At 35.8% G+C, this 19,931-nt stretch overlaps 1 protein-coding gene across 4 annotated transcripts in view; it reads right to left on the bottom strand.

The window, feature by feature from the left end:
- The window catches only part of WDSUB1 (WD repeat, sterile alpha motif and U-box domain containing 1), a 46,968-nt gene continuing 27,037 nt past the window's right edge, over positions 1-19,931 (bottom strand). For 3 of the 4 annotated variants that reach the window (XM_081814414.1, XM_081814417.1, XM_081814418.1), the window contains 2 exons: positions 17,657-17,797; positions 1-399 (listed from right to left, as the gene is read on the bottom strand). In XM_081814414.1, coding sequence (XP_081670540.1) covers positions 242-399; positions 17,657-17,797 — 299 coding nt within the window. In that variant the 3' untranslated portion in view covers positions 1-241. Of the gene's footprint in view, positions 400-12,514; positions 12,588-17,656; positions 17,798-19,931 lie in introns of all 4 variants that reach the window. The other variant, XM_081814416.1, reaches the window with a different exon arrangement.

Here is a 19,931-nt window from a genome sequence, read left to right as displayed (position 1 = left end):
TTTTAATTCAAAGTGAAACTTTATTTTTCTACAGGTTAAGATTTCTCTCACTAATACAAAAAGGCTTTTATAGTAAAAATAGAAAAGAAGTCAGATATGTTACTTAGTCCATATGATTTAAAGAAAAAGTTTTTATAGGTAGCTAAATCACTTTTCTCCTGTTTTGCTTTTAATAATATTAACATTTACCTTTAAATCATTCAAATGAGATCACTGAAGAATATAAACAATACAAACAATTTTATTTTTGATGTGTCTCTAGCCATCGGCTGATGGCCATTTTCAGAGTCCTGTTTGGTGTCAGTACCATTGAAGGAAGAACGAGATTCGTCATGGGACTTGTACGTTTCTTTTTGCTGATCCAATTTTCCATTGCTTCCTTTTCATAAGAATAGCCATCTAAAAAAAACCCCACATACACACAAATTATTTGCAGTGTAGGAAAGGGAGGTTGGGATTACCAAAAGGAGTTGAATATACCAACTCCACTGCCAAGGCCTTTATTGTGATTTAAGTGGTGGTCTTGTATCACTACTCCTAAAATACTTCTGCCACAACACCTTAAATTCTGCCGTACAAGATGCAATGAGATTGCACAAATTACCTGGAACAGTGTCAACATTTTACTGATAATTTTGAACACAAATACTGTAACAAAGGACTGTGTCCAAAATTCAGATGTAGCAGAAAGGAAGAAAGGAAAAAGCCAGGTAGAGGAGAGTGGTTGTGAAGATAAACTGCGTTATTAGAGCTGTTAGCTGTGTGTGAAAAGTAATATGGCTAAAGATGAAAAGAGCCTTAGGAATACCTCAGCAAAACTTTGACATACTGGAAACTCAGGGAAATGGATACCGAGAGATTATAGAACTCATCCCACTAAGGACTTGACAGTAAAGGGACTTACGATTAAAAAAAAAAAAAGCTACGGGCTAAGGTTTGTTAATACGAGTTTGTGCAAAATTCTTTGCACATATAAAGACTGGAGTTTTTGCTTCACTACTTTTTTTTTTTTTTTTACTCTTCGCTCTTTCTCTTTAAACTGAAAATCTTAGTTCCTGATTACATTTACACATTTATTTGCTTTAATTTACAATGCATACAACAGTTTCAAACTAACAGTGTCAATATATTACTAACACAGACTGTGAAAGAAATTTAAGATTTCTTTCTGGCTCTTTGTGTCACCAAAAACAGATCCACTAGGGTTTTCTAACTGAAATACTGTGTTTGATGAAAATCACTTGGAAAAAAATTCTTCCGTTTGGTTATGTTACCAACTTGACATATAAGTGTGTTAATTTGCTTCCCTTTTTTATCCTCTCAATTTTTAGATCGGTTTGTTTTGCATGATTTAATTCTGTAAAACATTTAAGTGACTGCAAAGTAAAAACTGTAAAACAAGGTACATCCAGAGGAGTCTATTCTCTGTCCAGCACAGGTTCCCTCCCATCCCATACAGGTAACTATGTATATTTTTATCCTTTTGTATCTTCTTGAAAATATAAGCGTGTATGTGTAAACACACAATGCATACACATTCTTACACAAGAGCTAGCATACTGTACATTATTTTGTACCTGCTTTAACTACACCCTTCTTTTATTCCCCTCACCTCCCCCCCCCGAGCAGTCCACTGTACAGATGTATTGATGGACATCTCGGTTGTTTCCAGTCTTTGCCTTTTACAAATAGTGTTGCAATGGACAATCTTATTTTGGGGGAGATTCCAGAAATAGGATTGCTGCATTAAAGAGTATAATTTTGCTAGATATGCCAGTACTTCCATAGGAATTCTACCATTTTTATTCCTACTAGTTATACTGATGAATGCTTTTTTTTTCCCCTCAAGAGCTTCACCAAGAGAATATGTTGTCAAACTGGATTTTTACCAGTCTCTCATGAACAATGCTAGAGTATATCAGGTAGCTTTATTTTGAGGAAGACAGAACTTTTTATATATATATGTATGTATGTGTATATATATATATACACATACATACATACATATATATGTTTAAGAGCCATTTTTTCTCTTATTCCTGTGAACTGTTACTATTTTTGGCCCATTTTTCCATTAGGCTGCCCTTCACCTTAGAGACATAATTGACATACTAGTTTCAGATGCACAACACAATTCTTCGCTATACTGTGGAATGATCACAATAGGTCTCATAAACATGCATCACCACACATAATTACGAATTTTTCCTTTTTCTTGTGATGGGAGACTTGTAAGATTTCTTTCAGGGGTAAAGGGGGAGAGGGAGGCATGGAATGAGTAAGTCCTGGGGATGAAAGGTACAGCACAGGGAACACGGTCAATGGTCTTATAATAGCGTTGTAAGGAGATGGAGGGGCTACGCTGCCGGTGAGCACAGCATAATATATAGCCTTGCTGAATCACTATGCTGTATGCCACAAACTAATTGCGTCAACTAGATTTCAATTAAAATCTCTTAGCAACTTTCTAATATACATTGTTAGCTATAGTCACCATGCTGAACACTGTATCTCTAAGACTAATTTCGTAACTGGAAGTTTTTATCTATTGACTACCTGCACACTTTGGCCCATTCCCCCACCCTCTGCCTCTGGCAACCACCAATCTATTCTCTGTATCCATGAATTCAGTGTTTTGTCTTAGATTCCACATGTGAGAGAGATCATAGGGTATTTATCTTTCTCTGACTTATTTTACGTAGCACAATGTCCTCAAGGTCTATCCATGATGGCACAAATGTCAGGATTTCCTTTATTGTGGCTGAATTATATTCCATTGCACACGTATATATTTTCTTTATGCATTCATCCACTGATGGACACTGGGGTTGTTTATATGTCTTGGCTATTAATAAATACTGGCAATGAATGTGGCGGTACAGATATCTTTTCAAGTTAGTGATTTTGCTTCCTTTGAATAAATACCCAGTAGTGGAATTGCTGGATCACAAGGTAGTTCTATTTTTAATTTGAGGAATCTCCATATTGTTCACCATACTGGTTGCACCATTTTACATTCCTACCAAACAGCACCTAAGGGTTCCCTTTTCTCCACATTGTCACCAACATTTTTTTTTATATATATAATAACCATTTCTAACAGTTATGAGGTGACAGCTTGTTGTGGTTTTGTAGTTCCCTGATGATTAGTAATGTTGAGCACCTTTTCATGTACTTGTTGACAGTCTATATGTAATCTTTGGAAAAATGTACATTCAGATCCTCTGCCTATCTTTTTTCTATTGAGTTACAGTTCTTTATATATTTTGGCCATTAACCCTTATCAGATGTGTGATTTGCAAATACTCTTTCCCGTTTCCTAAGCTGCCTTTTCACTTTGCTGATGGTTTCTTTTGCCGTGCAGAAGCTTTTTAGTTTGATGTAGTCCCACTTATTTTTGCTTTTGTTGCCTTTGCTTTTAGTGTTACATCAAAAAAATCATTGTCAAGACAGATGTCAAAGGGCTTACCACCTATGTTTTCTCCCAGAAGTTTTTTGGTTTCATGTCCTACATGTCTTTAATCCATTCTGAGTTAATTTTTGTATATGGTGTAAGATAGTGGTCCCATTTCTTTCTTTTGCAAATGGCTGTTGTTTTCTCTGCACCATTTATTGAAGAGGCCTTTCCCTATGGTATATTCCTCATTCCTTTGTTGTAGATTAATTGATCATATATGTGTGGGTTTATTTCTGGGCTCTCTATTCTGTTTGTATCTGTTTATATGCCAATACCATACTCTTTTAATACCACAGCTTTGTAATATAGTTTGAAATCAGGAATTGTGATGCCTCCGGCTTTTTTTGTTAAGATTGCTTTGGCTATTCAGGGTCTTCTGTGATTCCATAAAAATTTGCTCTTTTTTTTTGTGAAAAATGCCATTGGGATTTTGACAGGGATTTCACTGCATCTGTAGATTACTTTGGGGAGTACAGATATTTTAACAATATTCTTTCAATCCATGTCTTTCCATTTCTTTGTGTATTCTTCAGTTTCTTTTCTCAATGTATTCCAGTTTTCAGTGTACAGGTTTTTTTTTTTTTTTTTTTTTACCTCCTTGGTTAAATGTATTCCTAGGTATTTTATTCTTTGTGATGCAGTTATAAATGGGAGTATTAACTTCTCTGAGAGCTTGTCACTAGTATACAGAAATACAACAAATTCCTGTGTATTAACTTTGTATCTTGCAACTTTTACTGAATTTGACTAGTTCTAACAGTTTTTTTGTGGAGTCTTTACAGTTTTTCATATATAAAAACATGTCATCTGCAAATAGTTTTACCCCTTCCTTTCCAAGTTGGATGCATTTTACTTTTTTTTTTTTGCCTAACTTCTCAGGCTACAACTTCCAATACTATGTTTTGTTTTGGGTTTCTTCTTTAAGATTTTTTTTTTTTTTTGACGGGGAGAGACACAGTGAGAGAGGGAACACAAGCAGGAGGAGTGGGAGAGAGAGAACAGGACCCTGGGATCATGACCCGAGCCGAAGGCAGACACTTAACGACTGAGCCACCCAGGCACCCCTCCAATACTATGTTGAGTAAAAGTGAGGAAAGTAGGCTCTCTTGTCTTGTTCCTGATCTTACTGGGAAAGATGTCTGCTTTTCACTGCTGACATTGATGTTAGCTGTGGGCTTGTCATATATAGCATTTATTATGTTGAGGTACATTACCTCTATACCCATTTTGTTGAGGGCTTTTATCATAAATGGATGTTGAATTTTGTCAAAGGCTTTTTGTGCATCAATTGAAGATAGGATTTTTATCCTTTTTGTTAATGTGGTATATCATGTTGATTTACAGAGGCTGAACCATCCCTGCATCCTTGGAATAAATCCCATTTGATCATTGTATGTAATCCTTTTAATGTACTGAATTTGGTTTGCTAAAACTGAGGAATTTGACATCTATGTTCATTAGGGATATTGGTCCATAATTTTCTTGTGTGTTCTTGTCTGGTTTTATCATCAGGGTAATGCTGTTCTTGTAAAATGAGTTTGGAAGTGCTCCCTCTTTGCCTAGTTTTTTAAGTTTGAGAAAGATTGGTATTCCTTGAATATTTTTTATATCTTTGGAATATAAACACTTCATTAGTTTTCCACACATTTCTCTTGGATTTTGAGTCCAGGTTAGGAAGTGTCCCCATTTCCAGATTATCAAGGAATTTATATTTCCTTCTAAGACTTTTTTAATGTTTATCTCTCTCTAATCCATTTGGAATTTAGATGTGCAGTATAAGAGATGAAGGCAGTGTTACCCTTTTCCATATGGCTATTAGTTGTGAGAATACCACTTTTTAAATATTTGTTACCACTGACTTAACATATGCCATTTTTATCATTCACTAAATTTCCAAATGCACTTGGATCAATTTCTGTATTTAAAAAATTTTTTTTCCTGTTGTTCTATTTATGTGCCAATCCCAAAGGCTTAAAACATGTTCTAATATCTGATAGGGCTAGTGACACTCCTCTTTTTCATTTTCTAGATTTGTTGTGTGGTCTTTCCAATGGAACCTAATCATCATCTTCTGTATCACTAGGAAAAAATCTAATAGTGACATCTTGCGGACATTGTATCTTCTTATCATCATGGTATGCTCTCCATTTGTTCCAGGTTTACTTTGCAGGGATGTTCTTTGTTTTCTTCATGACCGTTTGGCACATTAAGTCCTCTGTTGTACATTCTTTTTTAAATTGAAGTTGGCACACTATGGTAGTTTTGGGTGTACAACATAGTGATTTGGTAAGTCTGTATATTATGCTATGTTCACAAGTGTGTAGTTACCAGCTATCACCATACAAAGCTATTACAGTATCCTTGACTATATTCCCTATGCTGTACCTTTTATCCCTGACTTATTCCATAAGTGGAAGCCTATCTCCTGCTCCCCCGCCTTTACCCATTTTGCCCATTCCCCTACCCACCCTCCCTTTTGCCAACTATCAGTTTATTCTCTGTATTTGTGGGTCTGTTTCTGCTTTTTGTTCATTTTTTTTTTTATTCCACATATAAGTGAAATCATATAGTATTTGTCCTTCTCTGTCTTAGCATAATACCTTCTCAATCCCATGTTGTGGCAATGTTATACCTTTTGATTGCTTTTGTTTACATATACATTTACACATGAAGGCTATTGATTCCTCTTTGATTTGACTTGCTAAATGCTGATTAGACTTAATAAGCTATCGTCTCAGCTCTAAATTCATGCATGATACTGAGGACTCCGCATGCTGGAGCCAGGATAATGCAAACCACATTTCTGCTTCACCAGTTGCCTCCTTGTTAGATCTTGCAATTGGATTCCTCTAGAAGAAGACAAAAACAGAGTGAAGGCTCCTATCAGTGCTGTGCCTAGCCGTGGCCCTTCATCTGGCAGGGGTAGTTGGTTATACTCTGCAGACTTTTTGCTTGCTTCATTGTAGGTACTGCCCCAATTTGTCTTATCCTTTCCCCTTTAGAGGCACCAGGTGGTAGCTACCCCTTCTTAAAGGCCTGGATTCTGGTTCTTGGAGACCCACATGAGGTTCTGATAACCTCAACTTCCTTTTGTTCCCTAGAGTCCTAGAGACGGTAGATGATTTCTGCAGATGCCGTTAGTGCCTTTTTCTTTTGAGATACAGTTGACATAAAGTCTACCTTTTTTAGTATACAATTCAGATTCTTAATGGTGATGGTTGTACAACTCTGAATTATACTAATTTCAAAATATCTTCAGCACTCCATAAAGAAACCCTATACCCCTTAGCATTCACTCTCCCCTCTCCTGGCAACCACAAATCTTCTTTCTGTCTCTATAGATTTGCCTATTCTGAACACTTCCTATAAACAGAATCATATAATATGTGGCCTTTGGTGTCTGTCTTCTTTCACTTAATGTTTCCAAGGTTCATCCATGTAGCATGTGTAAGTATTCGTTCCTTCTTATAGTTGATTATTATTCCATTGTATGGATATACCACATTTTATTCAGTGATGGGACATTTGGGTTATTTCCACTTTCTGGCTCTTATCAATAAGACTATGAGCATTCATGTACAACTTTTTGGATGAGTATTTTCAATTCTCTTGGATATATATCTAGGAGTACAAATGCTACATCACATTGTAACTATGTTTAGCTTTTTGAGGAACTGCCAAACTATTTTCAACAGCAGCTGTACCATTTTACATTTCCACTGGCAATATTTCTGCAGATCTTTCTAACACGTTAGATTCTAGTCTTCCTAGTAGGTTATCAAGTGGTATCTCAATGTGGTTTTGATTTTCATTTCCATGATGATACTGGACATCTTTTCTAGTGCTTACTGGGCGTCTGTGTATCTCTTATGGAGAAAGGTCTATTCAAATCCTTTGCCTATCTTTTAATTGGATGATTTGTCTTACTGCTGAATTGTAAGAATAGCTTGAGTAAGAAAATATACTCGAGGGCGCCTGAGTGGCTCAGTTGGTTAAGCGACTGCCTTCGGCTCGGGTCATGATCCTGGAGTCCCGGGATCGAGTCCCGCATCGGGCTCCCTGCTCGGCGGGGAGTCTGCTTCTCCCTCTGACCCTCCTCCCTCTCATGCTCTCTCTCATTCCCTCACAAATAAATAAAATCTTAAAAAAAAAATATATATATATATATATATATATACTCAAAGTTGAGTAAAATGAACCTTAATCTTCTATTACCATCACACTGGCCTATTACTGATAAATAATGTCCATGTTAATATTATTACTATGTGGAATATTATGAATTCAATAATAGCTAATTCATTTGCCACCAGGCTAGATAAATCTGATAATAGAATGTTTTTGACCTTCCAGATGAAAGGGGCCCACTTTTATTTCTTAGTTACATCCCACTGTGGTGAGGTAATGCTGTTTGTGTTAGTGCTGGGTGCTTAAATACAGTTAATATTTATGAATGTCCCGTATCTTTTTAAAAAAGTGTAATGTCTATTTTGAACGTTCAGGGTTTGGTACGTTTCTGCTTTATGAAAGTTGTTGCTGTGTTTGAGACTGCATAGCTAATAATAGCTACCTTCCCTGAGAAGTGTGGTCTTTAGTATTACATAGTATTTTCCTGTGTCTTAAAAAAAAAATTTTTTTTTGGTCTGAATTCTATTTTTACAGACATGTATGTAACCCCTTCTTCATGCCTATCCTTTTATTTCTAGCTTGTCTGAATCCTTTAGGTTGGACTGTGCTTTTGTTAGCTAATCTCAAATCTTTTTTCTCTTTAGTGATGAGTTAAAACCAAACTATATTTTTTATATATCACATAAACTTTCACTATGGGAGCTGGTTTCATCAATTTTAATGCTGGTTACCTTTACCCTAGTATCTTTTAAAAAGAGACCAAGAGGGGTGTCTGGGTGGCTCAGTCGGTTAAGCATCTGCCTTCAGTTCAGGTCATGATCCCAGGGTCCTGGGATTGAGTCCCGCATCTGGCTCCCTGCTCAGTGGGGAGTCTGCTTGTCCCTCTCTTGCTCACTCTCTTAAATAAATAAAATCTTTAAAAGCAACCAAGAACATACTCAAAACTTCAAATAGGCTTTTCAATTTTTCATATTCTCTACTCTTTTTTTTTTTTTAAAGATTTTATTTATTTATTTGAGAGAGAGAGAATGAGAGACAGAGAGCATGAGAGGGAAGAGGGTCAGAGGGAGAAGCAGACTCCTTGCCGAGCAGGGAGCCTGATGTGGGACTCGATCCCGGGACTCCAGGATCATGACCTGAGCCGAAGGCAGTCGCTTAACCAACTGAGCCACCCAGGCGCCCCCTCTACTCTCATTTTTAATGTATATTTTATCTGCACTGTTAGAGCATGTTATCATATAGTGTTTTGTCACCTTTAACTGAATTCCTGTAAGTGAATAATTTTTCCTTCCCTGCTTGTGGATTGTTAGTTTCTTGGGTGGTGGTAGTGAATAAAATGTCAAATCATTCAGTCTGTGGAGGTGCAGGTTTCCTGCTATAACAAAGTCAGTTATACTGGCCGTAGTTTACATAAACTTCAATATCAGCTTTTCACGGTATTATAAAATAGTGATTCTGTAGAAGTGATTCTGTAGAGTAAGTTTTTGGCTGGTAACAAATATTTGATAAACAGGAAAAGCAGGCATTTGGATTGGATCTAGAGCATTGCTAATGATGTGTAAGGTTGCACACTACTAAAGCTCATTCCAGAGCAGTGTGAGGGATTAATTATCAGAGCTACAAAGCAAAGACCCCTCCCCACCTTCACATACACACACACAGCCTTTCATGTATAAAAGAAAAGCCACTGATGCATTATTATAACTAAAAATGACACTCCTGTTTTCTTTGAAAAATTCATGCATGAAGCTTACTACAACTAGAGTTGGCTTATTTAAATCAAAGGTGGTGCCAGGGGAGAAAAATGACAATTTTTATAAGAATATATATAGTACACATTCAGTGTTAACTAGTAAGTTTGCTTGTTTTTAAATCCTTCAATAAAAAATATTTGTCCAAACAGTACCATTTGACTTTTGCGATAAACCAAGATAATGAGTGGACAAATCAAGAACTGTACCAGCAGCTAGTTCTAGCTAGTAAACAGTATTTAATAATATACTCAGATGCACAGGTTCTGGTAAAATACCAAAGAAATGATACCTATTACAAGATTTGTTTCTTAGACTTCCATTTCTGGTAATCAAGCAGATTAAACCCCCAAATTTCTTGCTATATTATACTTAGAAATGTGACTAAAAGAAACAGCTTTTTACATGTATAGCTGACTTGCAGGTTCAAATGGCGTCACCCTTATGAAAGGTTCAAGCGAAAAATATTAGCTCACTGGCCTGGGCTCTGAATTTATATTACCTTTGTCCAAGAAAAAAACTTGCTCAGTCCCCCTGTTGTCCTGGGAAATGGACAAAGCCAGCCCAGCACCTCTCTGGGGCTATATGCCCTCTCCCTGCACTGAAATTCCACAGGTAATACTTGACTGAAGGTGAACACTCACAACAAAGAGCAGATTTAGGACTGCACAAACCTCAGAAAGTGAAAATAAATACAACCTCCGAGTATTTCTAAAATAAGAATGAATCTATACTGTTCCAAAGCACTGTTACCTATATTAATTCATTTAATCTGCACAACAATCTTATGAAGAAACTGATGTATGGCCTGAATAACTCCCTATTTGACCTTGGAGTGACCCAAGCAGGCTGGCTCCAGAATCTGTGCCTTTAAACTCCAGGCTAAATCAGATTTCCAGAAATGAAAAACTACTGACATTGAAATTTTGAAGCAATGTCAATGGAAAGGTTAAATAGTGTTTAGAGGACTGGGAGGTAGGTCTGAGAAAATTACCTAGAAAGGCTGAAGAGATAAGGTATCTAGAATGAGAATGGCTGAAAGTTTTCCAAAATTGATAAAAGGCACAGAGTTCCATTCAAGGAGCGCTATGCACCCTGGGCAAGAATTAAAAATATTACCAAAGAAAAACTGTTTGAAACAAAAAAATCAGAATTAAACTGACATTATACTTGCACAGCAACAACAAATGCCACAGTATGTTCTCTCTATATAATTGAGAGGAAACACTTTAGAGAAAAAGCAAAATGGTCAGGGTTTATTAGTTCTTTTCACTTTTGAAATGACTAAGTGTGAACACTGATTTTTTTTTTACAAAGCTACCTAAATGAATTAACATACTTAAATGTTCAGAACAGACTTGAAAGCCATAAGATGGAACACCTGACTAGTGTAAAGTTTTCATTTCTACTCCTCACTCCAACTCCAAATTTAGTTTTAGATTTTCTGTAATTCGAATCAAAATATCAATTAGATTTTCTTTTGTAGTATAACAAGACGATCCTAAAATTTATCTGGAGGTCTGAATGGGCAAAAATTGGGCAAGCCAATTTTTAAAAAGATGAGCATAATTCAAACTAAAAATTTAAAAATAGGGCAGTACCTATCAGTATTAAGATTTTATCTAGTGTACCTGTGTATATACTACATGACTGAGGATTTTCTTCTGCAGAATTACTTCGAAAAAGATGTCCATCAGCAGTGTGAGTTAATTTATGGCACGTTCATACCATGAAATACTGTTCTGTAGTTGTAAGCATACTGACAAATACTATCTGATAAGTAAATTCAATTTTTAAAGTTTATATCATAGCCCTTCGTCACAGAATATAAATAGAAAAATATCTGGAAGGCTATAAGTTTCCACATTTTCAAAATCTGTATTTCCCTATTGCTTGTTTCTCACCAAGCACGTGCTGCTTTTTATAAAGGATAGATGAATAAAAATACTGTGTAAGAATGCTTCTAAGGCAGTTTAACAGATACAAGGTGTAGAGGTCTTCTGAAACACCAGGGGGAGAAAAAGCCAAAAAGGACATGTAATCAATTCAGAAAAATTCAGCAAAGAAGGAGAAAAGAGCTAGAAGAAAGCAAAATCAAATGGAAACATGCTGGAAGGAATTAGCCCAGATAGATCAATCCCAATAGACAGAAATCAGTTCAATTCTATTAAATTGTATATAAAAAAATTCATCTTTAATTTCTACACCCAAGGTGGGACTCAAACTCACAACCCTGAGATCAAGACGAGCAGGCTCTACCGACTGAGCCAGTCAGGCGTCCTGAGGATAGATTTTTTTAAAAATTCAACTTCAACTATATGTATTCCCCAGGGAACACCTCTAAAAGTAATACAGGAAGACTAAAAATAAAAAGATGGCAACTCTCCCTGGATTATACTACGTGGAAGAAAGCTAATCCCAAAATGTTATTTACTGTATGATTCCATTCATATAATACTTTTGAAATGACAACTTTTAGAAATGGAGGACAGATGAGGTCTGGAGGACATCTAAAAAGGCAAAAGAAGGTTTTAGGTTTGGAACTGTTCTGTCTTGATTGGTGGTTGATGTCCAAAAGGGACAAACTTGTAGAATTTACAACACATGCATGGAACTGGGGAAATCTAAAGTTTGTAGACTGCAGCAGTGTCCATATCCTAGTTGTGATATTGTATCATTTTGCAAAATGTTGGCAGCAGAACTGGGCAAAGTGTACAGGATCTGTTATTTTTTAGAACTGCATGTGAATCTTCAGTTGCTTCAATCAAAATCATAAAGGCTAAAATGAAAGAGGCAATACTAAATATAAGTAAGGCTGGGGAGCAACTAGAATTCTTATACACTGCTGGAGGGGGTATAAGCTGTTTCAACCACTCTGGGTAACAGCCTGTACATATCTACTCTCTGGACTATACCCAAAAGCAATGCACATGTGTGTTCACCAAAGATGATTAAGGTTCATGGCAGCCAATAATGATAGAATAATTTGTAGTATATTCACACATAAAAATTTAACAAATTACTGCTTTGTACAATAACATGGATAAATCACACAAACCATGCTTAAAGCAAGAAGCTAGACCCAAAAAAGACTTAGTTTATGATTCAGTTTAGATAAACTTTAATCAGAAGAACATTTTTATTCATCTATAATGTTAAAAGTTAGGAAATGGGTTACCTTTGGTGAAAGATTATTATGTGAAAAATCCAAGATGTACACTGTTTTAAAAATAGATTGAAAGAAAAATACCCTGCAATTATGAACAAAAAGCAAAAGAATCAAGATTAAAACAAATGATACAATTCAACACAAAATACATTAAAATGCCAACAAGAATATTTTAAAAGTAATTGAAAATGCAAACCTCCAAGAAGAGCGAATACTCAGAAATCTAATTTGGTGAAGTAATCTATTAAAAGCTGTATTTGAATTCATAATTCAAGTCTCCTACAAAGAAACTCTCCTACAAAGAAAACTCCAATATCCCTTATGAACACAGATACAAAAATACTGAAAATATTAGCATATCAAATCCAGCAGTAAGTGAAGAATTCAAACCCCAGAGATGACACAAAAAAAGTTCTAAAATCAATTCAGCGAAGTTGCAAGATACAAAATCAACATACAAAAATCAGCTGTGGTTCTATTCACTGAAGAATCCAAAAAGGAAATTAGGACAATTCCAATCACAAATAGCATCAAAAAGAATTATCTCCTTGCTTAAGTTTATGACTAAGTATTTAAAAGACTTGCATGTTGAAAACGATAGAACATTGCTGCAAGAAATTAAAGACACAAAGGAAAGACATTCTGTGTTCATGCACTGGAAGACAATGGTTAAAATTCCCATCCTACCCAAAGCAGTTAAAGAGTCCATGTGATCCCCATCACAATCCCTCTCAAAATGCCAAAGACATTTTTTGTAGAAATAGAAAAATCCATCCTAAAATTCATATGGAGTTGCAAGAGATCCTGAAAAGCCAAAACAATCTCAAAGAAAAAGCTGGAAGACTCCCATTTCCTGATTTCAAAAGTTACTATAACCAAAACAGTGTGGTACTGGCATAAAGGCAGCTATGTAGAGACAGAATAGAGAAATAACCCCCCCACATGTATAGCCTAGTGTTTTCAACAAGGGTGCCAAGACCATTCAATGGAGGAAAGAACAGTCTCTTTAACAAATGGTGCTGGCGAAGTGGATATCTGCATACAAAAGGATAAGTACACGATATACAAAGATTAACTCAAAATGGAACAAAAACCTAAATGTAGAAACTAAATAAAACACTTAGAAAACACAGGGGCAATGCTTCATGACATTGGATTTGGTAATGATTTCCTATGTATATGACCCCAAAAGCACATGCAATAAAAGAAAAAAACTGGACTTCATCAAAATTAACTTTTGTGTATCAAAGGGCCCCATTAACAGAGTGAAAAGGCAACCTGTGGAATGGGAGATATACTTGTAAATCATACCTGATAAGGTATATCCAGAATATATAAAGAACTCCTATATCTCAACAACAAAAAAACAGACTGAAAAATGGTAAAGGACTTAGATATTTCTCCAAAGAAATATAAATGGCCAAGAAGTAGCTAAGACATTCAACATCCTAGTCATTAGGGAAATGCCAATCAAAATCCAAATGAGGGGTGCCTGGGTGGCTCAGTCGTTAAGCATCTGCCTTTGGCTCATTCAGGTCATGATCTCAGGGTCCTGGGATTGAGTCCCACATCGGGCTCCCTGCTCAGTGGGAAGCCTGCTTACTCCCCTCCCACTCCCCCTGCTTGTGTTCCCTCTCTTGCTGTCTCTCTCTCTGTCAAATAAGTAAAATCTAAAAAAAAACCCACACACACACAAAATCCAAATGAGCTACTACCTCACACCCATCAAGATCACTATTATAAAACAAAAACTAGAAAATAGTAAGTACAGGCAAGGATGTAGAAAAATTGGAACCCTTGTGAACTGCTGGTGGGAATGTAAAATGGTGCAGCCACTGTGGACATGGTACGGTGATTCCTCAAAAAATTAAATACAGAATTACTATATGACCGGACAATTCGACTTCTGGGTATATACCCCAAGAGAACTGAAGGCAGGGACTTGAGCAGATATTTGTATACCCACATCCACAGTGGCATTATTCATTATAGCCAAAGGTGTTTTGTAAAAACCCACATGTCCACGGTTGGATGTATATACCAAGTATGCTATAAACATACAATGGAATATTTTTTACCCTTAAAAAGGAAACCAATTGTGACACATGATACAACGTAGATGAATCCTGAAGACACTATGCTAAGTAAGTCAACACAAAAGGACAAATATTGCCATGATTTTCCTTATATGAGGTATCCAGAACAGTCAAATTCAATACCACTGAACTGTATATTCAAAAACTGATAAAATGATTTTATGTATTTTTATATTACAATAAAAAAAATCAATGAATGTAATTGTGTTAGGCAGAATAATGACCCACAAACATGCCTACATCCTAATTCTGGAACCTTTGACCATATGTTATGTTAACACGGCAAAAGATTATTAAGCTTGCCAAGGAACTGAGGTCACTAATCAGCTGATTTTAAAACAGGAAAGTATCTATCACAGGAGTTCTTAAAAGCAGAAGAGGAAGGTAGGAAAGTGGGTCAAAGAGATGCAATGTGATACAAAGAGATACTAGGTCTGAAGCTGGAAAAAGGAGCCAGTGTATTACCTATTGCCTCAGTAACAAATTACTGCAAACTTAGTGACTTAACACAATTTATTATCTTACAGTTTTGCAGATCAGAAATATGAAATCCGTTTCATTGGGTTAAGATCAAGGTGTTGGCAGGATGGCATTCTTTCCAAAGGCTCTAAGGGAGAATCTGTTTCCTTGTCTTTATTAGCTTCTAGAGGCTGCCTGAATTCCTTAGCTCATGGTCCTGTATCACTTCAACCTCTGTTCTGTTGTCACCTCTCCTCTGACTCTCCTGCTTCCTTCTTTCACTTACAAAGATCCTTGTGATTACACTGGGTCGACCAGATAATACAGGGAACTCTTCTACCTCAAGATCCTTAATCATATCTGCAAAGCCCTTTTGGCCATGTAACATTGATAGGCTCTGGGGCTCTATAACATGGACATCCTTGGGGAGCCATCATTCTGCCTACCACAGGTGAGAACAACCCTCAGGTTATAGCCAGCAAAAAAAATAGGGCCTCAGTCCTAAAATCACAAGGCACTGAATTCTACCAACAACCTGAATGAGCAAGAAATGGATTCTTCCCTAGAGCCTCCAGCAAGGAACAGAACCTGCCAATACCTTGACTTCTGCCTGTGAGAATGTACTGGACCTCTGACCTACAGAAATGTTGTGCTACTAATTTTGTGGTGATCTGTTATGACAGCAATGGGGAATTAATATAGTAATCTATCATAATACAGGATAAAAGAGAAAAACCATCTTATTTCAGTGGATAAGCATTTTATATATTCTCAGCAACTCGAGATAGAAGAGAACTTCTTTAACTTGATAGAAGGCAGCTTACATCATACTTAATGGTGAAATATTGAATTGAACTGAATACTTCCCCCTTAAGAGCAGATTAAGGCATTCCCATCACTTCTTTTCAACTCTGTATTGCAAATCCTGGCCAGCATAACAAGAAACAGGACAAAAGGTAGGGGTGGAAGGAGGCATACAGATTGGAAATACGAATGTCTACTTGCAGATGACAGGATCATGTATGAAGAAAATCAAGTAAAAAGATCTATAAAGTATTATTACTAATAAACTAAAGCATAGTCACAGAGTACAAAGTCAATCTATAAAATCAACTGTGAAAAACAATGAATTGGGAATTGAAATTTTAAAAACTAGTATCTATAGTGTTATAAAAATACTAAATACCTAATGACAGTATTAACAAAGTATGTGCAAAACCTATACACTGAAATACAAAGCACTGCTAACAGAATGAAGACCTAAAAAAAAGGAGAGCTGTGTGATATTCATGAGTTGGAGCCGTCAGTTCTGAATTGATCAATAGATTAAACACCATTTTGATGAAAATCCTGGCAGGCTTTTACACTGAAAACTACAAAACATTGTGGAAAGAAGTAAAAGAAGATACAAATGGAAAGACATCCTATTCATGGATGGGAAGAGTTAATATTGTTAAAATGTCCATACTTAACCAAAGTCATCTACAGTTTCAATACAATCTCCATCAAAATCCAAATGGCACTTTTTAAAGGAATAGGAAAACCCACACTAAAATTCATATGCAATCCCAAAGTATCCTAAAGAGCTACAGCAATCCTGAAATAACAAAGCTGGAGGCCTTATACTTCCCGATTTCAAAACATATTACAGAGCTATAGTAATCAAAAAAGTACGGTACTGGCATAAAGACAAATATACAGACCAATGGGACAAAATAACCCAGAAATAAACCCTCACGTCTGTGGTGAAATGATCTTCAACAAGGTTGCCAAAACTATGCAATGGGGAAAGACCACACTTTTCAAATGTCCAGTGAATATTCTAATAAAAACGATCAAAACCATTCTTTTTCATGTTCATAAAATATTCTGATTGGTTAATTCTGCTTTGGGGCGCACATGCCATAAAAATAACCCTAAGTAATGGGTAAGAGAAAAAAGGAAATACCAAGGTATCATTGCAATGCCATTTACAATATAAAGATTTCCACTATTTGGTATATGTATGTGTTTACAAGAGTCAAAATGTAACATAGAGCCACAGTGGAATAAAGTTATTAAAACTGAAAATTATGTAGACTAGGTCAATATTTAGAAATGTATAAAGTTTTACACAAAAATTAAAAAACATAATATGGATTCACTGATTACAACTATGTAAAGTATGTATGTCTGTGCCTATTGACAAAGATTAGAAATTAATGTGGAAAGATGCAATTTTATAACTTTTAAATCTTATTCCAGTAAGGTTGTTTAAATTCATGATAGACAAACATAAGAGATCTCAACAGTCTATCTCAAAAACAGTATTTTACCTTGCATACTTGTAACCAAAAACACATTTCACAAGTAAAGCTTGTTAAACTTACCCCTTTTGTCTCTAATCTTATCCAAACCTACTCCATCCAATTTTATTAAGAAATATATAATGTTCAGTAGTTTACCTCAGATCAGAGGAGTTTAAAAAACTACTTATGAGCTGTAAAACAGATTTTAAAAATGTTCCACATTTAAACAAACTTCTGTGAACTAATTACATTATTTTTTCATTTAGCACATGATAATGCCCTGAAACTTAGAAAAGCATCACACATACCTGATGCAATGACAGGCTCTTTCATGAGCTCCCTCGTTATTGGACATAGAAATTCATCAGGAATTCCAGAAGAAAGGGTTTTCACCTTTGTCCTGAGCTCTTCAATTTTCCTCAGAACTTTACTCCGCAGCCCTAGAGATTCTGAACAGAAATTATTTTGTTAGGGTGGGAGAAGCACTGTAACCTCTATGCAAGGCTCTAGCAAATAAAGATTTTATCTATTACAACGAAAAATATTCAGACATCTGTTTTACCACATGGAACTGTTTTCTTTATAAAATCTTTAATCTTTGTACTATAGAATACTGTGTGGTTAAAATAAATCAGCAACTAATGGAGAGTTTATTCTACACAACTTTATTCTGAAAGTTGGAGAATTTCAGACTGCTGAATACTAATAAACTGTACAAAATCAGAAAAGATTCTTTATTATTGGTTGCTGTGTTTAAACAAAAAAATTTCCTAACAATAATTTTTGAAGATCTTCAGTTTAATAATGTAAAAATTCCATCTGATGTTTAAAAATTTTTATTTATTTATTTATTTTTAAAAATATTTTATTTATTTGACAGAGAGAAACACAGCGAGAGAGGGAACACAAGCAGGGGGAGCGGGAGAGGGAGAAGCAGGCTTTCCGCGGAGCAGGGAGCCCGATGTGGGGCTCGATCCCAGGACCCTGGGATCATGACCTGAGCCGAAGGCAGACGCTTAACGACTGAGCCACCCAGGCGCCCCTGATGTTTAAAAATTTTTAAACTAGATATATCTGTTGTTCTCATATGAAACACAATCATACATAAAGCTCATCTGTTTGTCCAAGACTGTACACACAAATTTCACTCATTTGTATTTTTACTTCTATCAAGTTTTAAATTATCTTAATTTTTTTTTAAAGACTTTATTTTTTGACAGAGAGAGACACAGTGAGAGAGGGAACACAAGCAGTGGGAGTGCGAGAGGGAGAAGCAGGCTTCCTGCCGAACAGGGAGCCTGATTTGGGGCTCGATCCCCATGACCTGAGCTGAAGGCAGACGCTTAACAACTGAGCCACCCAGGTGCCCCTATCTTAATTTTTTAATTTTAGAAGTTTAGTGTAATTAGCTGTTTACATTTTTATTTAAACATTATTTTGAGAGAGAGTGAGAGAGAGCATGTGGGGGGAGGGGCAGAGGGAGAGGGAGAGAGAATCTTAAGCAGGCTCCACACCCAGCGTGGAGTCCAACATGGGGCTCAATCTCATGACCCTGAGATCATGACCTGAGCTGAAATGAAGAGACAGACACTTAACCAACTGAACCACCCAGGTGCCCTAGAACTTTAAAATATGTCAGAATGATGTGACAAAATAAATGCCCTATTATTTAATAATTTATTCTGTTTGTTCAGTTTGCTAACTTTCCAAATCTTAAACATGAAGCAGATTCCTTAATTTACTAGAGAATGTTAACATTTTTGTCTCCATTCATAATAATGATTTTCCTAATTCTGCTATTAGACTACCACAGATGTTAAATTACATTTCAATTTTGGCTTGGGCCTGATCTGAAACTTACTTTGTTGAAGTTTAAAATGACTCTAACTATTAACCCTGAGATTCATCCTTCAAGAACTATTTCAAACCATTAATTAAATCCAAGAATTTTTTTTATCAGAATATAATTCTATTCCAATTGTTTTTAGTATGCTTCATTTTCAAACATCCTTTATTGAAATCTGAAATTATTGTTTTACATTATCAAGTGCTTCTGTGTGGTAAAGATTTATTATGAGAGAGGAATGAGAAATCAACTAATGAAGATGTTAAATTCAACAGACCTTAAAAAAAAAAACAAAAACCCTACACTGTATTACCTACTTTTAGGAGGAAAGAGTAAATTATAAAGGAAATAAGTTATTACAGATACAAACATAGCTTTCACAGTATGACCTAAGAACAAAACTATCTGACTCTGACCCTAAGTATTTTCACAAACCATCATTCTGTTAGCTTCTTAAAAGGCCGTAAGATTCCAAGATATTTAAATACGTTCACATGCTATATTTACCATATAAGGAAGTATAACACTATACTTTAAAATGGTTTTAATCTTTTTGTTGTTATTTGACTCTTCATTAACAATAAATCTCACTATGGATATTCTATTTCCTAAGCTTTCCAATTAAGATTTTATTATAGTGCAGCCATCAAAAGGAATGAGATCTTGCCATTTGCAACAACGTGGATGGAACTGGAGGGTATTAGCGAAATAAGTCAAACAGAGGGTTGCTGGAGTAG

Source organism: Leptonychotes weddellii, chromosome 3, assembly GCF_054177405.1.
Source record: "Leptonychotes weddellii isolate Sample4059 chromosome 3, ASM5417740v2, whole genome shotgun sequence".
In the NCBI taxonomy this organism is placed as follows: domain Eukaryota; kingdom Metazoa; phylum Chordata; class Mammalia; order Carnivora; family Phocidae; genus Leptonychotes; species Leptonychotes weddellii.
The sequence above is the reverse complement of the archived record's forward strand: the minus strand, read 5'-3'. Positions and strand labels throughout refer to the sequence as shown.